At 43.6% G+C, this 20284-nt stretch overlaps 2 protein-coding genes across 3 annotated transcripts in view; both read left to right on the top strand.

The window, feature by feature from the left end:
- Window positions 1-13318, top strand: part of LOC142152894 (leukotriene C4 synthase-like) — a 68503-nt gene extending 55185 nt beyond the window's left edge. Inside the window, exon 6 of the mRNA XM_075210015.1 lies at window positions 10227-13318. Within this exon, the coding sequence (XP_075066116.1) occupies window positions 10227-10338 (112 nt within the window). The 3' untranslated portion in view covers window positions 10339-13318. The remainder of the gene's footprint in view (window positions 1-10226) is intronic.
- A 121-nt stretch (window positions 13319-13439) lies between these two features.
- On the top strand, window positions 13440-19515 carry LOC142152893 (protein chibby homolog 1-like). 2 transcript variants are annotated; one of them, XM_075210013.1, is made up of 4 exons: window positions 13440-13530; window positions 15137-15253; window positions 17364-17499; window positions 18995-19515. In XM_075210013.1, exons 1-4 carry the CDS (start codon window positions 13467-13469, stop codon window positions 19431-19433), a joined length of 756 nt encoding a protein of 251 aa, XP_075066114.1. In that variant the 5' UTR covers window positions 13440-13466; the 3' UTR covers window positions 19434-19515. The 2 variants fall into 2 exon arrangements, with proteins under 2 accessions (XP_075066114.1, XP_075066115.1); XM_075210014.1 differs by lacking the exon at window positions 15137-15253 and having other exon boundaries at window positions 13446-13530.
- Window positions 19516-20284: the final 769 nt, after the last annotated feature.

The following is a 20284-nucleotide window of genomic DNA, read 5'->3' as shown; positions in this document are numbered from 1 at the left end:
GAGGACAACCCTTTTTCAGGTGTGTAGCTGCCAATACTTGACATGGATTTACAATGAATTTATTATCTTCTGAGGATTCCATGTCAGCTGGATCAAAAGAGCGAGATAAGGCGTCTGCCTTCGTATTCTTAGATCCCGAGTGAAAAGTGATGTTGAAATCAAAGCGTGAGAAGAATAAGGACCACCTTGCTTGTCGAGGGTTTAGACATCGAGCAGTGCGTAAGTAAAGCAAATTCTTATGGTCGGTATATATGGTGATAGGAAATTGCGCTCCTTCTAGTAAATGTCTCCATTCGGAGAGAGCCAACTTGATGGCCAGGAGCTCTTTGTCGCCAATCCCATAATTCCTCTCAGCAGGTAAAAAGCGACGGGAAAAGAATCCGCAGGGATGAAGTTTTCCAGAAGGACCTCGCTGTGATAGTACGGCTCCTGTGCCAACAGAAGAGGCATCTACCTCCAGGACAAAAGGACGAGAACAATCTGGCTGTAGAAGAATGGGTGCAGATGAAAAGAGAGACTTTAATAATATAAAGGCTTGGATAGCCTCAGAGGACCAAATACCAGCATCAGCAGATTTGCGGGTCAATGCTGTGATGGGAGCCACGAGAGAGGAGTACCCCTTGATAAATTGACGATAATAGTTGGAGAATCCTAGGAAGCGTTGAGTGGCCTTAAGGCCCGAAGGTTGGGGCCAGTCAAGTATGGCTTTCAATTTTGTGGGATCCATCTGTAGACCGGTGCCCCAAATAATATATCCCAGGAAGGGAATTTGTCTCTGCTCGAAGGTGCATTTCTCCAATTTGCAAAATAACTGATTTTTTCGGATACGAGAGAGGACCTCCAATACATGAGTACGATGAGATGCTAGATCTTGAGAAAAGATGAGAATGTCGTCCAAGTAGATGACTACAGATTGGTACAAGAGGTCTTGAAACAGCTCATTCATAAAGCTCTGAAATATGGCTGGGGCATTGCATAGCCCGAAAGGCATGACCAGATATTCAAAGTGGCCGTCTCGGGTGTTAAACGCCGTCTTCCATTCATCCCCCTCCTTAATGCGTATAAGGTTATACGCTCCTCTGAGGTCAAGTTTAGAAAAGATGGTGGCACCCTTAATCCGGTTAAATAATTCAGAAATCAGTGGCAGTGGATACCGATTTTTAACGGTAATGGCATTCAGGCCTCTGTAATCAATGCAAGGGCGGAGGCCCCCATCTTTCTTTTTTACGAAGAAGAAGCCAGCCCCAGCTGGGGGGGCAGACTTGCGGATGATGCCCCTGTTTAGATTTTCTTGGATGTACTCCTCCATAGCCTTAGACTCCGGGAGGGAAAGGGGGTAAACACGGCCCCTGGGAATGGGTTTACCAGGTATCAGATCAATGCCACAGTCCCAGATTCTGTGAGGGGGAAGTCTAGTGGCCTCTTGTTGACAAAAAACATCAGAGAAGGTTTGGTATGGCTCCGGCAGGAGAGTCACAGGAAATTCTTGGGAACGTCTGGGACTATTCGGAGGAACCACTCTCTTTAGGCAGCGAGAGAAGCAGGACTGTCCCCAGGACAATATGTGACCAGATCTCCAGTCCAAGGTGGGAGAGTGGACACGAAGCCATGGAAGTCCTAGGATGACTGGGTTGGTAGATCTCTGTATTACTAGAAAAGAAATCTTCTCCCGATGAAGTGTTCCTATCTGAAGTAGAAGAGGAATAGTGCGTACCAGGATGGACCCCTCAGGGATTCTTCCCCCATCAATGGCCATCAGAGAGATGGGTTGTTCCAAGGCTTGTGTGGGAATAGCGAATTGTTTAACTACTGTGGCAGAAATGAAATTTCCTGCGGCTCCGGAATCTAGAAGAGCCGACTGCGGGAAGGTCTTTTGTCCTAACTGAAGGGAAATGGGAATAGACAGGCAATCATTACTATTGGGAACTGACTGACACTGAGAAAAGAGGCCCAACGATACAGCTCCAGAACTCGTTAGGCCCTGTCGTTTCCCGAGCGTTTGGGACAAGAACTCAGAAGATGGCCACTCTCTCCACAATATAAACACAACTTGTTCCGAAATCTCCTCTCCCTCTCTTCGGCTGATAGGCGGGTCCTCCCAAGTTGCATGGGCTCTTCAGGGGGAAGAACAGGGGTTTGGAAGTTGGGGGCCAAGCGAATCATACTACGCCGCGACTGTTCCTTCTCGGAATTACGTTCCTTGAAACGCAAATCAACTTTGACACAGAGGGAGATAATGTCGTCCAAAGACGTAGGGAGTTCCTGGGATACCAATTCGTCTTTGATTCGGTCTGAAAGGCCCTGCCAGAATGTAGCTACTAGGGCCTCATTGTTCCAGCGAAGTTCAGAGGCCATGGTTCTGAAGTGGACCGCATACTGCCCCACAGACTGGTTTCCCTGGCGGAGACGTAGTAAGCCGGAAGCGGCATTGGACACCCTTCCTGGCTCATCAAATATTTTCTTGAAGGTGGACAAGAAGAGGTTGAAGTTATGTAGAATGGGGTCGTCCCTCTCCCATAAGGGGGAAGCCCATGCTAAAGCTTGACCGGACAATAACGAAATCACATAGGCCACTTTCGTTTTTCCGGAGGGGAAGTTCCCAGGTAGAAGCTCGAATTGTATGGAGCATTGATTTAAAAATCCTCTGCAATTTTTAGGGTCTCCATCGAACTTGGGTGGGTTAGGTAACCGTAGCTGCGAGGAAGAAGCTGCTGCTGCGGCCTGAGGTACAGGGGCCACTGCCGGCCCAGGTGATCCACCAGCCACTAGGGTGTTCTGGACAACATCCAACCGAATGGATAGACTATTGAGGAGTTTTAAAAGTTGCTCTTGGTTAGCTTCTTGCTTGTCCATCCTTCCTACTAAATGCTCCAACAGATCTTTAGCTGTGGTATCCATGGTCAGAGAAAACTGTAACAGATTCTGGATACTATATTACTAATCTTGATTAGCACTGGCTTACCTGAGGTGCGGAGTCTAACGATCTCCCCGGTGTTCACCAAGAACCGCCGCAAGGCAGGGTGGGCTTTGCTGCCAGGAGTCGCAGGTCGCGGTCCCCAGGTTCGCCTCAAGATGTAGTACAGCGGAGTGAAGCGGTGGAAGCGGAGTCAAGCAAGTCGGTTCGGTACACAGGAATGGAGTCAGGCAGAATCAGAAGGCAACTCGGAGTCAACAAGCCAGGTTCAGTACACGGGTCACAAGAATAGGAGAATGGTCAGCAAGCTGGGTCGGTACACAGGGATAGGAGAGCCAGGGAAGTCAAACAGGCAGAGATCAGCACACAGGAGACACTGGAAACTGGAAGACACTGCAATCCACGAAGAGCAGGAGCCAGGAACAGGTAAGTGTTGCTCTGACACTCAGCGAGTGTCAGAGTGAGGTTTTCATACTGAAGGGGATTCAAAATCCCCGCCTCTAGGGTTGTGGTCATGTGACGGCCTCCGGGTGCGGTCACATGGTCCTGAATGCGGAAGTGCGGCTGGACGGAGCGGCGGGGATCAGATAAGTCCGTGACAGTGTAGGGGGATTAGTGAGTGACGGATAATGTTTCCATATATCTATGTACCCATACATAAACCAAGTCGTATGGATGGAACCTTTATACAAGTGTGGTACCCCAAAGCCCTGTTGAACAGCACAGAGGAGTGCATAAACGCTTTTAAAATGCAGGGCTACAAGGGGTTAATTGTGCTCCTGAAAACTTGTGCCCAGGAGTGATTGACAGGAGGAGGATGAAGGCCCTGATTGGCTGGGGGAGTAACAGGAAGAGGTTGTGCAGGAAGGAGGAGAGAGAGAGAGCAGCATGGTAGAAGGAACAAGGGGAAGGATGTGCAGCCGAGCAGAGAGAAGATAAGCTGCTACCAGAACTGTGACATTGCCAGCAAAGCGGACGGAGAACAGCTGGGGACACGCAATGGGGCGCCAAAGACGGTATTCACTAACTACAGAACTCTTTTCAAGGTAAAACCTCAGCCTGCAGTGTCAGAGGGAAGAGTGATGAGAGGATCTATCCAAAACTGACATTGCATTCTTGTACAAGGAAGGATTGTGAGAGCTTTTCCCCCAGATCATACCTATACACAGGCTGCAGGGAACAATTAAGACGATCGTTTCAGCTATATCCTGTGTGTGTGTGTGTGTGTGTGTGTGTGTGTGTGTGTGTGTGTGTGTGTGTGTGTGTGTGTGTGCGCTGATATCTAGACATTATACCCTGCTGCAGAGAACATGTGCTGATATTCATTGACTGTTGAGAGAACAGCGCCATCTTGTGGCCGAAATGAGCAACAACCCTGCTTTCTACTATAATACTTAACCCTTGATGGAAACCTCTGCAGGACATTGGAACATTACCCAAATTCCTGTGCACAGGTCAGCCCAGGACTGAGTGGAAAATATGGTAACGTTACCGGGGATAATATTGGTGCACCAAATGTTTTAGATGATGTTAATGTTATGTGATTTACCTAAGAATTGATTTATTAATATTGAAGGTGTGAAATTCAGTGTTAGTGGTACCGCTGTAATTCAAATTAACTCAGCAGTAGATGCTAAAAGTGGGGAGCCTGAGCCATAGGGAATAGCACGGTACCCCAAACACCTGAATAAGAAGTAGCCCTCTAGTGGGCGCGGTAGTGACCGTAAGAGTCTTGATGGGTTATTATTGATGGTTATTGCATCATCACCAGTCAGATATTGTTAACGTGAAAGTAGTAACTGTGATTACCAGTGTGCCTTATTAGACAATGTGTATTGAAGATGTTATCGTTATTCTGCCTTATATTCACCAGGTGTATGTTATATGTTAAATGCTATTGTGTTCTATGCTGATCAGACGCATTATTTTGTCATTACTATTGAGTTGAAGAGGTCAGTGGCGCGGTGGCTTACCAAAACTATCCTTACCGCATTCTCAATAAAATCAAGTTGTTTGAACAATCTTTGTCCCTTTCATTGAATTATTTATCTCCTGACCACCGGATATCCAAAAGAGAAAAGAACCTGACTCGTATCTGGGTGACAAGGTAAGGGAAGGATTTCCCATCAGTACTCGACCACCACATAAACTTTGGCATCAAACCAAACAGGATCCGAGTGCATCAGGAGAGTAATACCCTCAGTGAAAAATGGATCAGCAACCGGCAGGGCCACAAAACCCAGAACAGGCCGCCCCAGCAGAAACACCAAATATGCCCATAACCCTAGCGTACTATTTCGGGGCCCCATGGATCCCGAAGTACAGCGGAGACGACAACAAGCTACAGACGACTTCATTCACAGAATTCAAGAACAAACTGGAATCCTTGTTCCGGCTATACCCGTTGAATGAAAAGCAGAAAGTGGAGATCTTAATAGGGCAACTCACAGGGTCGGCGCTCAGAGAAGTAATCTCATGGCCGAGGGACGACAAGAAAGAAGCGGCACAAGTTTTAAAAATAAAAATCCACAACGTTTGAGACAAGAACTCTTCCGGAGCTGAAGATGAAACTATATGCTCGCAAGCAACAACCGAACGAGACACTGCGGGACTATGCCCTGAGCCTACAAGAGATGCTAAGAGCCATTCAGGCAGTGGACAAAGAGGAAGTACGAAACCCGGACGAAGCCCTGACCGTACAGTTCGTGGAAGGAGTCGCCCAAGAAAGCGTCAAGATTCATCTACGACTGATAAAGGCACAGATGCCAGGCAAAACCTTCAGAGAGTTTAAAAAGACCGCTATCGCCATTGTCGGTAACCAACGGAGAAGGGAGGAAGAATACCCAGAATTGGTGGGCTTCAGAGAAAGCGCAAGCTCGAGGGGAGCCATGGCAAGCAGCACAGAAAAATCAACACGGGCCCAAGCATTGGTAATACAGAGCGGTCAGTATCCCACCGAAGACCCAATACAAACGCTCAAAAAGCAAATGGAGGAGCTGGCCGTTGGAATGGGAGAAATCCAGCGAGAGATGCGCCAAATGGCGAGGCCACCCGCACCCACCTACGGGGAACCAGAGTGGAGGCTCGAAAGACAAAGACCAGCCCGAGGCAGGTGGGAACCACCTTGCAAGTATGTACGGCGATCGCCCAACCAATTCGATAGCCAAGGGCGCCCGATATGCCGCCGGTGCCATGGGATAGGACACATAGAACGAAACTGCGACCAAAACGAACATTTGAACTCCGACACCCCGAGATTGAGGGCCGAATCTCGGGGCGAGCCCCGGGAATAGATCCGGATCCAGAAAACTGGAGGCCCCAGTTCATCGGACAATGTCCCACGTTACCCGTTACAATTAATGGAGTGGAGACCCTGGCTATGCTTGACACGGGGTTGCAGATTACGACCATCCGGCTACCTACATTCCACAAGTATTGGGGCAAAGAGCAGCTGTTATCACCACCCCCAACCTGGCTGCGGCTGACCGCCAGTAACGGCCTCGAGATTGCGTGTGAAGGGTATTGGGAAGCGGACATCCAGATCGGAGCGACATTGTTGCCAAAACAAGGCTGTCTCGTCACCGCCCCCTGTGAAGGGAACATAGCCCCCATCATCCTAGGGATGAATGTGCTGCAAAGATGCCCGGAAGAGCTAGTGGCGGCTTTGAAGGGTAAATTAACCCAAGCGGCGTCCCCCGGTCATCAGGCCTTTCAACATACTGTTCGGCTCCTACAAGGTCATCAAAAGTCCTCTGGTCCCCATGTAAAGGTTTTGGGCACTGTCAAGTGGTTTAATGTGCGGAATGGATATGGCTTCATCAACAGAAATGACACCAAAGAAGATGTCTTTGTCCACCAGACAGCAATAAAGCAAAATAACCCACAGAAGTTTCTGCGCAGTGTTGGAGAATGGGAGACTGTGGAATTTGATGTTGTGGAGGGAGAGAAGGGTGCCGAGGCAACAAACATGACTGGCCCTGGTGGTGTACCAGTAAAAGGAAGCAGATTTGCACCCTACCAACGAAGGTTCCGCAGACGTTTCTACCGGCCAAGAGGAGAGAATGCTGCAGAATCTGGTGGAGAAGTAAGTGCAAAGAAAGTGAGCGAGGGAGTGAGAGCAGAGGAAGTGTCCCCTCAGCAGAGACCTGTTCAGCGTAGGCGCCCTCCTCCGTTCTTCTACAAACGGCAGAAGAAAGACTACGACCGGGATGCGCAGGCCTGTCGGCTGCCAGAAAGGAGCATCGTCCTCAAGAAGAATAATCGACCCCGGAGTAAGCTGGATCCCAAGTGGAAGTTGAACCCGTATGTGATTACGGCCGAACCCATATCAAGCTCCGTCCCAGGCCAGACCAAGGGCCAGAAGAAACATCAAGGGATGACTGGGACGAAGAGCCAGACGATGGCGAAGGGACTTTGCCTCAGCTGCCCACTAACCCTTTCGAGCTACTATTGGCGGTATCAGGATTAGAGATCTACTGAAACTGTTGTATATAATGTATATTAAAACTGCTGTCATTGTAAATGTTTGCCATTATAACTGTTGTAGATGTGTGATTTGAGTTGATAAAGAACAACCACCTTTATGTCTTAATGCGTGAGGACACGCACCTGAAAAAGCGGGGGTGAATGTGGTACCCCAAAGCCCTGTTGAACAGCACAGAGGAGTGCATAAACGCTTTTAAAATGCAGGGCTACAAGGGGTTAATTGTGCTCCTGAAAACTTGTGCCCAGGAGTGATTGACAGGAGGAGGATGAAGGCCCTGATTGGCTGGGGGAGTAACAGGAAGAGGTTGTGCAGGAAGGAGGAGAGAGAGCAGCATGGTAGAAGGAACAAGGGGAAGGATGTGCAGCCGAGCAGAGAGAAGATAAGCTGCTGCCAGAACTATGACATTGCCAGCAAAGCGGACGGAGAACAGCTGGGGACACGCAGTGGGGCGCCAAAGACGGTATTCACTAACTACAGAACTCTTTTCAAGGTAAAACCTCAGCCTGCAGTGTATTGCACACACCCCAGTGTCAGAGGGAAGAGTGATGAGAGGATCTATCCAAAACTGACATTGCATTCTTGTACAAGGAAGGATTGTGAGAGCTTTTCCCCCAGATCATACCTATACACAGGCTGCAGGGAACAATTAAGACGGTCGTTTCAGCTATATTCTTTGTGTGTGTGTGTGTGTGTGTGTGTGTGTGTGTGTGTGTGTGTGTGTGTGTGTGTGTGTGTGTGTGTGTGCTGATATCTGGACATTATACAATGCTGCAGAGAACATGTGCTGATATTCATTGACTGTTGAGAGAACATCGCCATCTTGTGGCTGAATTGAGCAACAGCCCTGCTTTCTACTATAATACTTAACCCTTGATGGAAACCTCTGCAGGACATTGGAACACTACCCAAATTCCTGTGCACAGGTCAGCCCAGGACTGAGTGGAAAATATGGTAACGTTACCGGGGATAATATTGGTGCACCAAATGTTTTAGATGATGTTAATGTTATGTGATTTACCTAAGAATTGATTTATTAATATTGAAGGTGTGAAATTCAGTGTTAGTGGTACCGCTGCAATTCAAGTTAATTCAGCAGTAGATGCTAAAAGTGGGGCACCTGAGCCATAGGGAATAGCACGGTACCCCAAACACCTGAATAAGAAGGAGCCCTCTAGTGGGTGCGGTAGTGACCGTAAGAGTCTTGATGGGTTATTATTGATGGTTATTGCATCATCACCAGTCAGATATTGTTAACGTGAAAGTAGTAACTGTGATTACCAGTGTGCCTTATTAGACAATGTGTATTGAAGATGTTATCGTTATTCTGCCTTATACTCACCAGGTGTATGTTATATGTTAAATGCTATTGTGCTCTATGCTGATCAGACGCATTATTTTGTCATTACTATTGAGCTGAAGGGGTCAGTGGCGCGGTGGCTTACCAAAACTATCCTTACCGCATTCTCAATAAAATCAAGTTGTTTGACCAATCTTTGTCCCTTTCATTGAATTATTTATCTCCTGACCACCGGATATCCAAAAGAGAAAAGAACCTGACTCGTATCTGGGAGACAAGGTAAGGGAAGGATTTCCCATCAGTACTCGACCACCACACAAGTACAGACAAATCTGATTGGCCAGACAAGGCTGACCAAAATTACCACCTGTCCTGATCGATATTTGTCAATACCGATCAACATCTGACGTTTGGAGCTATGCATGTTGTGATTTACATTCAATTTGGTCTGAAATTGTCCATTTGGTTTTAAGCATTGCACCATGTTTAAGCACCTTCCATCTCAGGCACCAGAATATTGTGAGCTCATTTGAAAAGTGTTCATTATCCTGCTGTAAAAGTCTGTTATGCTGCTAGATTTAATAATGACTTGATGTAGTGTATACTGCTGGTCGCCTCCGGCAGCAGAAGATCTAGGCACAACGCCCTTTTAAGAATATAAGTAATGGCAAAAAGTAAAATAAAATATTTATGTACACACATGACCTGATTCATTAAGGAGCGCAAAGTGAACGTAATTTGTTTTTTTTCTTTGAATTGGATGGAAAATGCACACAGGTGCGCATGTATTCAAACACAAGAGGATCTCAAGAAACATTTCTAGTTGAATACGGGTGGGTACTTGCTGTATGCAGACAAACACAGCACACTGCAGGCTACGCACAATAAATATATATATATATATATATATATATATATATATATATATAGTCCCATTAGAACGCACAGATGAAAAAAATATATTAAAGACATTAACACATGTTAATAAACTAGTCATTGATGAAAATACTTTTTTTTTTTAAAAGTTTTTTTTCATTTTTTTTCATAAAATACATATATCAGGATGTTGTTAATGCCTATTGTACATAAAATGCATTTTTACAGTTGGTCTTGACATCAAACACATGTTCTAGCATGCACAATCACTCGGCACTTACACGACACCTATAGCTGGTGCAAGTGATATGGCTAGCAATCACACACCTCAGAGTTGCCCTAAGCTTGAATGGGACAGATGTGCATGAGTTCAACCTTGGCACGCCCTTACTGAATATTGACTACGCGCATACGCCCTTTCCCTCTCCTCTTCTGCCCTTGAAGTCGTAGGCTGTTGGAAGTGAATTACATACGCTTGCATTCACTGGCGTATAGTCTGTTTCTGAGCATATGTAGAGCAATTTTACGCAAAACACGGCACTTATTGGCATTTACGTTCCTTAAGGAATCAGGTCCTTAACATTTTGCTATAAATGTTCCCTTAGCACACAAATATTTATTTTTTTGCTTTCAATGTTTTTTCTCCTTTTTAGATTGGTTCCAATGTATCTCAATGCTGGCGTTCTCTGGTTCATGATTGCCCTTTCCACATTAGGCATTCTGAACGCTCTCATCTCCCATTATCTGGGGTTGGAGATCCTGTGATACCGGACTGAACCAGATGCAAATGGTAATTAAAGAAAAAATCAAGCAGACATGCACAATCTGCAGTCTTACAAGACGTGTAATAAAACTTGTCAAGTTTGGACTTTTACTCTAATGTACCACTAAGACCAGAATTGATTTGACAATATCATGTTGACTTCCTATTGCATATCCTAGAAGATTTCATCCTCCTGTACTGCCAGTGAAACAGAGAAGTATATCGGCAAAGCTTGCTAAGTAATGAGTATTAGCACAATATGTAGTTCCGTCACCATCGTGGGCGACTATTCTCTACCCAACATTTGCCTCCCACCCCCCATCATCTACAGTCACACCTCATGCCCGGTTCCATCTAACCCCTGCAGTAGTTTACTTGCCTCTCTGCATCTTCTTGCTGGCTCCTTTCAGTTCCTCTCTATTGACAGCGCTCTGACGTTATTAATTACATGACGTCAGCGATGCTGCTGGGAGCCTCTCTGCCTTGTCGCTGCTCTTTGTCCAGGGGCTGGATCTGGAGCAGTAGTTGTGGAGCTCCGACATCTTGGGAGTGGAGGCAGACATGCTGCCTACAAGGAAGCCCGCTGCCACATCCTTAATTACGCGCAGAGGTCTCTCCCCGCACCACTTCTCACATCTCAGGAACAGCTGTTGCCTAAAAATGGCGCCCACTACCTCCCTTAATTCACTGCAGAGGCCCCCTCCCATAATAAATATGTTTGGGCCCAGGGCTGGTGGGGCCCCAGTCTGCTATTGGGCCACATACTGCTGTACTCCCTGTAGCCCCTGATGGCAGCCCTGCCAAAAACTGTTAATTAAGTTAATTTATGAACCAGAAAAAATGTATAATTGTTGCACAAACGTGCCTATTTGTCTTCTTCAAACACTGGTGCATATCCCATATACAATTTTTGTAAGGAGTTATGGAAGTTGCTTTGTGTGACCATTTGCAGGAATACAAGAGTTCAAACTTTAAAAAAAACTGCCTGCTAGCACTTTATGACTTCACACCAAAATCATTTAATCTTTTCCATTTTTGGCCTATATTTACAATGTCTTAAATAAGTCATGAGAATAAGGGAACATCAGGGTATTTGTTATTTTATGTCACATTCCACTGTGGAATATTCATCCCCAATTTTCACTTGGCTGAGAAATTTTGCACTTTTCTCTGATGAAATTTGGCTTTAAGTGTTCGGTTCGGAATTTCCCCTACCATTGTTTTGTTCTGTCCAGACTTCTCCCTTATGAATGAATGAAGTGAATGAATTGACATTGCTGACTTCACATCTCTCTCTCTATATATATATATAAACTATAAATTCAGCAGAATGTGAAATTTACAAACACAGAGTGGAATAGCATCCTGCCTCTGGCAAAGCAAAAAAATAAAATTTGAAGGTTTTATTGCCGTAACATTGTACCGCGACAAAACAGTGCACTTTGAGAAATGTACTTTGTATGGAAAGTTTGCTACAACTTACTACACTCATCTTTAGTTACCTATTGAACAGTTTAGGTTTTTCGAGACAGAACAGCAAAATAAGCATGACTTTATAAAGCCCAGTGCTTCCTTTGATTGCCTACTGATTAGGAACAGGTAAAGCTCATTGGCTAATTAGAAATCTTTGGTAATAACTTGACAGGTTAATTTCCTGACATATAGGGGTAAAAATAATGCACCTTATTGATCCCAAAGCTTCACATGATGCAATGAAAGTGTCTTCTCATCACCCAGTACAGCAAAGTGCGGGGTTTGTCCAAGCTGATTTTGTTTAACTTATTCTGGAACTGGTGCCGACTATTGTGGAACTACATGTTCCAGCATGCATTCTATGGGGAAAGAGCATAGGCAGATGGTCCCTATAGTGCCAAAAAGAGGTGAAGATCAGAATGGCATGAAGCTAAGAATTTAACTTGTTTTTGCAAGTGAATAATTATCAGGTGCTAAAACATAGCAATGAGTAGGCCTCATTTAGGGTAAGTACACACTACAGAATTTTCCGACCAATGTGTTATCTACAACGATTTTGCTAATGACTGAAAAAAAGTCCCGCTGAACAATCAAATCAAACGGTGGTCGGTGCTTTGGAACGACTATCGTTCACCGTCTAAGTGTAGACACTAATGCGATATCGGGCTGAACGTGGTCATTTATCGGGTGATTGGCCAGATAATTGGCTGAAAACACTGTAATGTGTACCCAGTCTTAGAGTAAATCCATCTAGAATGTCCAATTTTTCACCTTTTAGCTGAATTTGACACTAACTAAGGCCCCTATTTATTAATCTACAGTGATAACTGTCAATATCTGGGCTGTCATTTCCACTTGTTTTAAAAACAATTACAAAAATGATGTATAAAAATAGACAACAAATATATAAAACCTTATTGTAAAATATTTCCATTGGAAAAAAATGCTTCATTTAAATAATAAAGAATTTTTTTTCATTATCTTCTGCTATCACTCTGCGGAGATGGTAATAGCAGATGGTGGCACATGTACTGTCGAGTTCATAAATAGGCTTTTCATGCGAAGATGGCAAATCGTATAGCAGGTGGGGTCTATCTCCGGCAATAACACTGCTATTTTCATGTTTATCCCTTGGTACAGTGGTTCCCAAACCATGCGCCTAGGCTCCCTGGGGTGCCTTGGAGATCTCACAGGGGGGCCTCGGCCAGGGCCAGTGGTAAGCAAGGCTGGGGACTACTTGGTAATTATTTTGGCTTAAGGGTGCCTTGAAAAAATTTTGGAGACCCTAAGGGTGCCTTGATCTGAAAAAGTGTGGAATCCACTGCCTTGGTAGATAGGGTGAAGCCCTATCTCTGGTGAAAACACCCATGTTTGACAGAGATAGGGCCAAATGAGTCCTATAGGGCCCAATTTTGCAATCATAAATTTATGCTTCCGTTCTGGCCACCAAATTGCAGGTTATTCTAAATGAGGCCCATGTTGTCTATGTTTGAATAAACTGACTGTGTTGCCTTCTCAGCTGGTCATGTATTCATATTTACTGATTACTTTAAACTGCCAGTTTATTGGTGCCTTATGTTAAGTCATTGGATTCTAGAACACACAGATAGAACTATAGCTGTCACAAAAGGTTGCTTAGGATTTAGTTGCAGTTACCATGGCAAAACCTCAGCAACAGCATCATGGACCATCTTGTGGAAGAGCATATAAAATGCCAAGAGGTAGTATATGCCTTTGATTTGCATATAATTCAAATGTTAGTTAGCAGCTAGTCTAACTTTCACCATTTCCATCAAACAGCAGGAGATACAAATGAAAATGTAATCAGTGTTTATCAGATTTTAAAATAGCTTAGGGACTAATTCATAAACATTTTCCACTTACTCTCCAGTGTCGCACTAATCAAAAGCAGGCAGGAGAACCTAGCAAATATTATTTAATGATTTATTAACATAATTATGACACAGATATTACACATAAAACTGGAAACAAAAGACAAGTAATCCCAGCATAGCTGCTGACAAGTTAAAATAATAGTACAATGATTTATCTTATTTAAAACATTTTGTATTATATAAGTGTGTATGTTTGTTTATTATAAGTTAGTACCATTTATTGCCACTGAAACCTTAGTATTGAAATATTAGTTTTGTAGAACAAGTTTCTGATGAACCTAGATGATAATAATTATTGGGAGTAGGATAGGTTGTATTGATGAACCTAGAAATCATCCTGGTTTTCTTCTTTAAAAATGTGGGAGATACCAACATCTGACTATTTACAGAATGGCGACAACAGAGTTGTGCGTCATCTGTGACCTAATGCTGCATCAAAGTCAATTCACTAGATTACTTCACATTTTTACCTACTTATGAAGCACTGACTTGACTTTCACACTGCTTTATCTATCTCTTTCCCTGAACAATTACACTTACTCCATAGATATACACTACTTTTTATGGGGAAACTGCTGCTAACATACGTTGACCAGTTATTTCTTTATTGTTTTGGTGAATATTTCTGCTTGCTCCTTCTCATTTGTATTGTTTTGCAGTTTTACTTTGATTTACATAATTTACATAATTTAAAAGTGAAATGAAAACATTAGGGAAGTGAAATAGCATGTTTAAGTAGAACTCCACAAAGGATTTTACAATTTGCATTGATTAGCAAATGTTGAAATTGTTTTCGGCATAAAAAGTCAAAATCAAGTAGTAGGGTAAACGGTAATAGAGTCAAAAGTGAAAACAATTGATCTTTAATAAATAGGCTCCTTTGCATACCTGATACAAATTACATAATAATAATAATAATAATAATAATAATAATATAACAGTTTATTTTACAGAAATATAAACACCAAAATTAATAAAACGCAAGGTTCTCCATTTTCTTTTTTAAAATATTTCCCATCCCTTAATTTTCTCCAACATAATGTATTTTACTACAATACAATAGCCATGCTTGTGATAGGATGACCTTATTCTGCCATCCTGCTCCACCATGCTATATGAGCTTTCAGTAATAGTCACTGATTGTTTCTATTAGCGCCGCTTGACCAAACCAGTAACTCGCCGACTGGTAGTGTCAACTGCCAATGAGGTGTCCCCAGTTGTAGGAGGATATCGCTGCCACCACCAGCTTCACCGCCATCTGGAACTGCTCATGTTTCTGGGTCAATGTGTTGCTGCTACAGCACCTCTTTGCTGGTTGCTTTGACTTAATCCTTCCTGATCTCTAGAATTTTTGAGCTAAATACTGAGGCCACAGCCCAAAATCTTTGAAGTCGGAGCTCACTAAATTCCGAAGCATGACTTTACTTTCTAGTCTTATCTCTAGTACCTTCCAGAGTTAGTGGGAAGGCATCTGGTGCTGCCGCTCTCTGGTACCTGGACCTGGAACCAGAGGCTCAACAGTCTAATACTCTTCTTACTAAATCACCAGGTGAGTATTTTTTTTATACATATTTTTATATATGCAGTTATTTACTTTCACATGCACACCTAGTGCCCCTATTACAAAAATAAAAAGCTCCCCACAGCATGTGTGAACAAGGAAGAGCCACACTCCTTCCCCGTACCCATGCAGGCCATCTGACAGTCGTATTCCCACGATCTGGCTTGTGGTTTCACAGTATCTGGGGTTACCCAGAGTTACCTTGGGGGTCCTGTTGCCAAGAAAGTCCATCTGAATTGCGGTGAACCGTTCCTTACTTGTGGTTAATATGGAAGCCATAAAACTGAAGCACAAGGCTCCACTTCCAGATTCAGTTCCCTGAAACGTCTTTAAAAGGTCAGTCACCCAGTCATACAAACAGGGCTGAAGTTTCTTCACAGCCCACATAATGGTCAAACCATCCTATTCCACAGTGACATATACCAGCTCAAACAATCCACATGATGCCCCAGCTCATCAGATCCCTTCAGGTTGAGTACTGCTACAAGTCCTTACTGGGACACATCAGTGTGTGCAATAAAGTATTTTTGTAGTTTTACACTCCCAGTACTGGAGTAGTCACAAATGACATTTTCATTTCTATATTGCCAGCTTTAAAGTTGATGTCCAACTACCACTTTGGGGAGCTGCAGTGCTAAAGTCATGTACACACCTGCAGTCATTAAGAATGCTGGTACCTGTCTCTGGGTTGGGGCTTGCCTCTAGCATTTCTGGTTCTAGCCTACCCTAGGAATTGTTCTTTTGACATTCCTGACTGAATAGTTAATCCTGCTTCACAAATTTTCCCTTCCACATGCTCTATTTGTCACACATGGTTACCCCAGGTCTTAATAAAGATGACTGTGTCTTCTTACTAAACCTGAGCAGGTGATTGATTAGGTGTCAGAAGGTAGCTGGGGGGTTTTCATCCCAAACAATATGACCATAGACTTATACAAGCCGAATGGGGTAATGAGTGCCAACTGTTCCTCGATCAGTGGAATCAGCCAATACATTTACTCAAGTCAAAGTTGGAAATGCCCCTGGATCCTGTTAACTAATCCAACAAAGCATCAATATGGGGCAGGGGATAGGCATAAAACCCAGTACCATCATTCAACCTGGAGTAGTCTGAATAAAACCATGTTGATTTGTCTTTCTTAGCAACCAACACATAGGAAGCTGCCAATGGATTCTGGGTTACCACAATTCCAGAATCTCCTGTACCTTGTTGCATTTGCTTTCCCTAGTCTCCGGTAAGACCCAGTAAGTGGACTGTCTAATTGGCTTATTCTCACTGATTCATAGATCAACACCAAGGAAGATCTGCCTGATTTTCTACTGAACAGCTCCTCAATCGACTGGAGCACTGAGTTGCACTGAGCAGTTCACCTGCAAAAACCTTTTCTACACTACCTTCACCTGTGGCATCTGCGTGGAGGTCAGGTGGTGGGTCACTACCTGGTTCCTCTATTTGTAAGCATCAAATTGCTCATAACATCTCCATGTGATCATGGTATGCTTTGAGCTTTGTCCCTGGAAGCTTTGTCCAAATGCTGCTTGTAGGTTTGGAGCCAGATCTCAGGGGTGTAACCAAGAATCACCAGCAGTCAAGCACACAGAGGTCTGCTGTGGTGCTCCTGGTAACTCCAACATTAGAACTCTTCCAAAGCTAATCGGAGAGTATTTGGTGCTGCTGCTGTCTAGTCTCTAGACATGGGGCCAAAGGTAAGGAAGTCTACTGGCCCCTTAACCTCAAAACCTCAAAGGATAAACACTTTTTATACATTAATATACGTTTTATACATGCAGTTATTTCTATTCACAAGGCACCTAATGTAAAGCTTCATACAGTCAGCGGAGGGCTGGCAAATTTTAGCCCGGGGGTCAAGATTCAACTCAGCAACCTATTCTGAAGGAAACAAAATGCAGGTGGCCCAGTGATCCAGCCCAAGGTAGCCCACTATGGGACTGGGGGACAGATGCTTACCTGCCCCCCAGGCCAGCCTGCCCCTGCCTACAGTGGGGAAATGAAGAGAGATTCAGCCACACCTTGTAACTGTGGTCATTTTAATATAGTTAATGCTATCTAATAATATAATGTGTTATCATATTTTAGCACATTACTATCAGCATGGGTGCCAGGTGATTGGGGGAAGATGGAACCCAGAAACTTCATCAAAGGTTGTAAATATACCATCTTACAGACAGGACGCAGGAATAACCCAGAGCCGCTGGCAGAGATTTGTTACAAGGTAAGTGTGTATAGTGTGAAACAGGTATAGAAAAAATAAGTGAAGATCCCTTAATAGTAGCCAGGATGGATCTTATTCATATATAGTAACCAAGTGAAGAATTTGGGAGCCAGTGGGGTTTTTAACTAAACAGATCAATGTACCCAATATAACCAGAATTCAGATGAAAAGATTGATGGGGATTTGGGTCTAAAAGAATGATTGGGGTATTCAGTAGCTAGTGTAAAGTTGCCCAAATACATTGTGATCTGGCTGTTGCTTCCCTGAGGTTAAGCTGATACGACACAACTGGATCAGTAACCAATTTGACCACACACATGGATGTAACATTGCAGTAATCCTGTTGCTCGTGTGCCCTACAGAACAATTGGATCTAAGAGCTTTGTATTGCTGTCTGCAGTTCTGGGTTGAACAAAAACCAACACACACAGTGATGTCTGATAGTAGCAGGAAGGCTTTGAAAGTCTGGGAGCTTCTTGAAATAAAACACATTTTTCTCATCATCAGAAAGCAGAAACACAAATTAAATCAGGTATCTATCAGATTTGTATGCCTTCTCAATCACCCAGGTTAGCAGCTTAAACTGAGGGGAGCAAAGAAGCCTGTTTCCTATCCATCAGAACATCTTTATTTAGAAGCTCTGATTAATAACAAGGCCTCGTAAAGACCACCCAATTCACAGAAGCAGGTGTAAAACCTTGAAGAGACTGACAGGCCTGTACCTGTCCGTAGGGTTGATATTAAAGCCAGGAAGGTAGCAACAAGCCCATGCAACAGTAGTCCTTCTGCTACACAGGGCTCAAATATCATGAAATTGTGAAGCAGAAAGGGCTGCTACCAGAGACATGACTAGACACTTGTGAGCAAAATTTTGAAAGGGTCCCCGGGCACCACCCATGGGTGAAGAAAACACAGTGGGCTTTGAGAGAGGAGGTACTCCCTCCTCTCCATAGTCACCAGACCCCCTTATACTATGGTAGCTATACACTTGGTTAGGACTATGATTATGTATAGCAATTATTTTATAGCCCATACCTGGTACAACTGTTGGTCAAGTTGGCCACTCAAAATAGCACTGTGTGTGGGCAGCATAAGGTATGACACCAGTAGAGTAAAAAAAATAAATCTCACAATGAATACTGGAATACAGCTTGTTGCTCTCCACTGGACTAGTAATACGTTGCTAATACTATCTATATAGTCATAAAACATAATATCCTACTACTAAAAACTATCATTAACCAATCTCACTCTACATATCTGTATCCAAAATCTTAGATGTCTTGAGTGATTTGCCAAAATTACAATTTCTTATAAACCAATAAATAAAAGCTGATTCACCAATCAGAGTGTACAGCAGCACCATTGAGTAATTTTATAGTTTGAGGCTCAATGTCAAGTTGATCTTAAATATGTAAATCACTAAATAGTTGGTGTCTTTTAAATTAATATGTTTTTGAGGACATCCAACACTGTCTCCTCTCTACTTCCACAGAGCAAATAACAGTGTGGTTAAAAAATGGTTTTCTGGACCTTGTTCAATTCAAAACTATCTACATTCTCGCAAGTTTAGACCTAAAAAGACTCCCCAAAGAAAAGCTGCTACCATCTCCTCCCTTTACCTGCTCAAACATCTTTCCAGGATGGATGAACTTGGACTGAAATTGGGCCCACCAAGAGTACAGATGAATAATCACTCTTACGTGTTCCTCAAAGGTCATTGGTTCCATCAAAGATGTATCCTTGATAATTGCCGAACCCATCAACATTTGAAAATGCTGGAAGCAGAGAATAAGAATTTGGAGGAGCAAAACAACTACTTAAAACTCCAGGTGGAAATCCTCTTTGATATGCTGCTAGAGGCCACTGCCAAGCTTCCTCTTGGAAAGGAGTCAAGTTTTAGAGGCAAAGGGAAGACTCACCCTTCAATCTGACCAGTAATATTGCAGCCATGTTTGGTCTAGACAACTTCAAATTCATGTTAGTGAGTCTTACAAATTAAACTTTGTCTGTTCATTTCTTGCCTATTAATTCTGGTGCAATCTCCATTTCTAAACTTTGACTGCAGATTAAACCCAATTTGTCCATGTATCTGCAAATTCATATATCTATATATCAGCTATATACAGGGCTGCCAAGAGGAATTAGGGGTCACGGTACAGCAACTTTTTGCTCCCCGCTCCACAGAGGAGAAGGGAAAGGGGTACGTGGCCACAGTTTGGGGCGTGGTCAACATGGGGCTATGTCGCTTTAAACATGATATATTACGTGTGACGAAACAAGTTTGATAACATCTTAACCAGCCTGTCCCTCGTTTCTCATAAAATGTGGATTATAGCATGTACTTTTTATAGCCCTTGCTTTTGTTCCTCAGACAAAATTAACCACTACCACCACAGACTTAACCACTACAAATTAATCCCGAAACCAATAATAGCTGTCAGTTTGCTCCCTCTCTCCCCCCTTAACATCACCCCCACCCCCACCCCCCACCCATTTGTGGGTATTCGCGCACGCGTCACCCACGGCGCAAATAAAAAAATTGAAGAAAATTTTCATGTAAAAAAATAAATCTGGCTGCCAGTGGAGCCTGGGCCCCAGTAATCTGTACCCCCCCCCCCCTCCCCCCCAGTGCCCCTGGCTATATAAGTATATATTGTACTTACAAATGTAAATAATGCCAGTACAATCTCAATAATCTTAGATTAGTAAAATATATTCACATCTTTGTATCTTAGCTAGACACAGATATAATCACACACTGCCTCATTTCCAGTTAGGAGCA

Source organism: Mixophyes fleayi, chromosome 4, assembly GCF_038048845.1.
Source record: "Mixophyes fleayi isolate aMixFle1 chromosome 4, aMixFle1.hap1, whole genome shotgun sequence".
In the NCBI taxonomy this organism is placed as follows: Eukaryota; Metazoa; Chordata; class Amphibia; order Anura; family Limnodynastidae; genus Mixophyes; species Mixophyes fleayi.
This window is presented reverse-complemented; position numbering and strand designations above follow the sequence as displayed.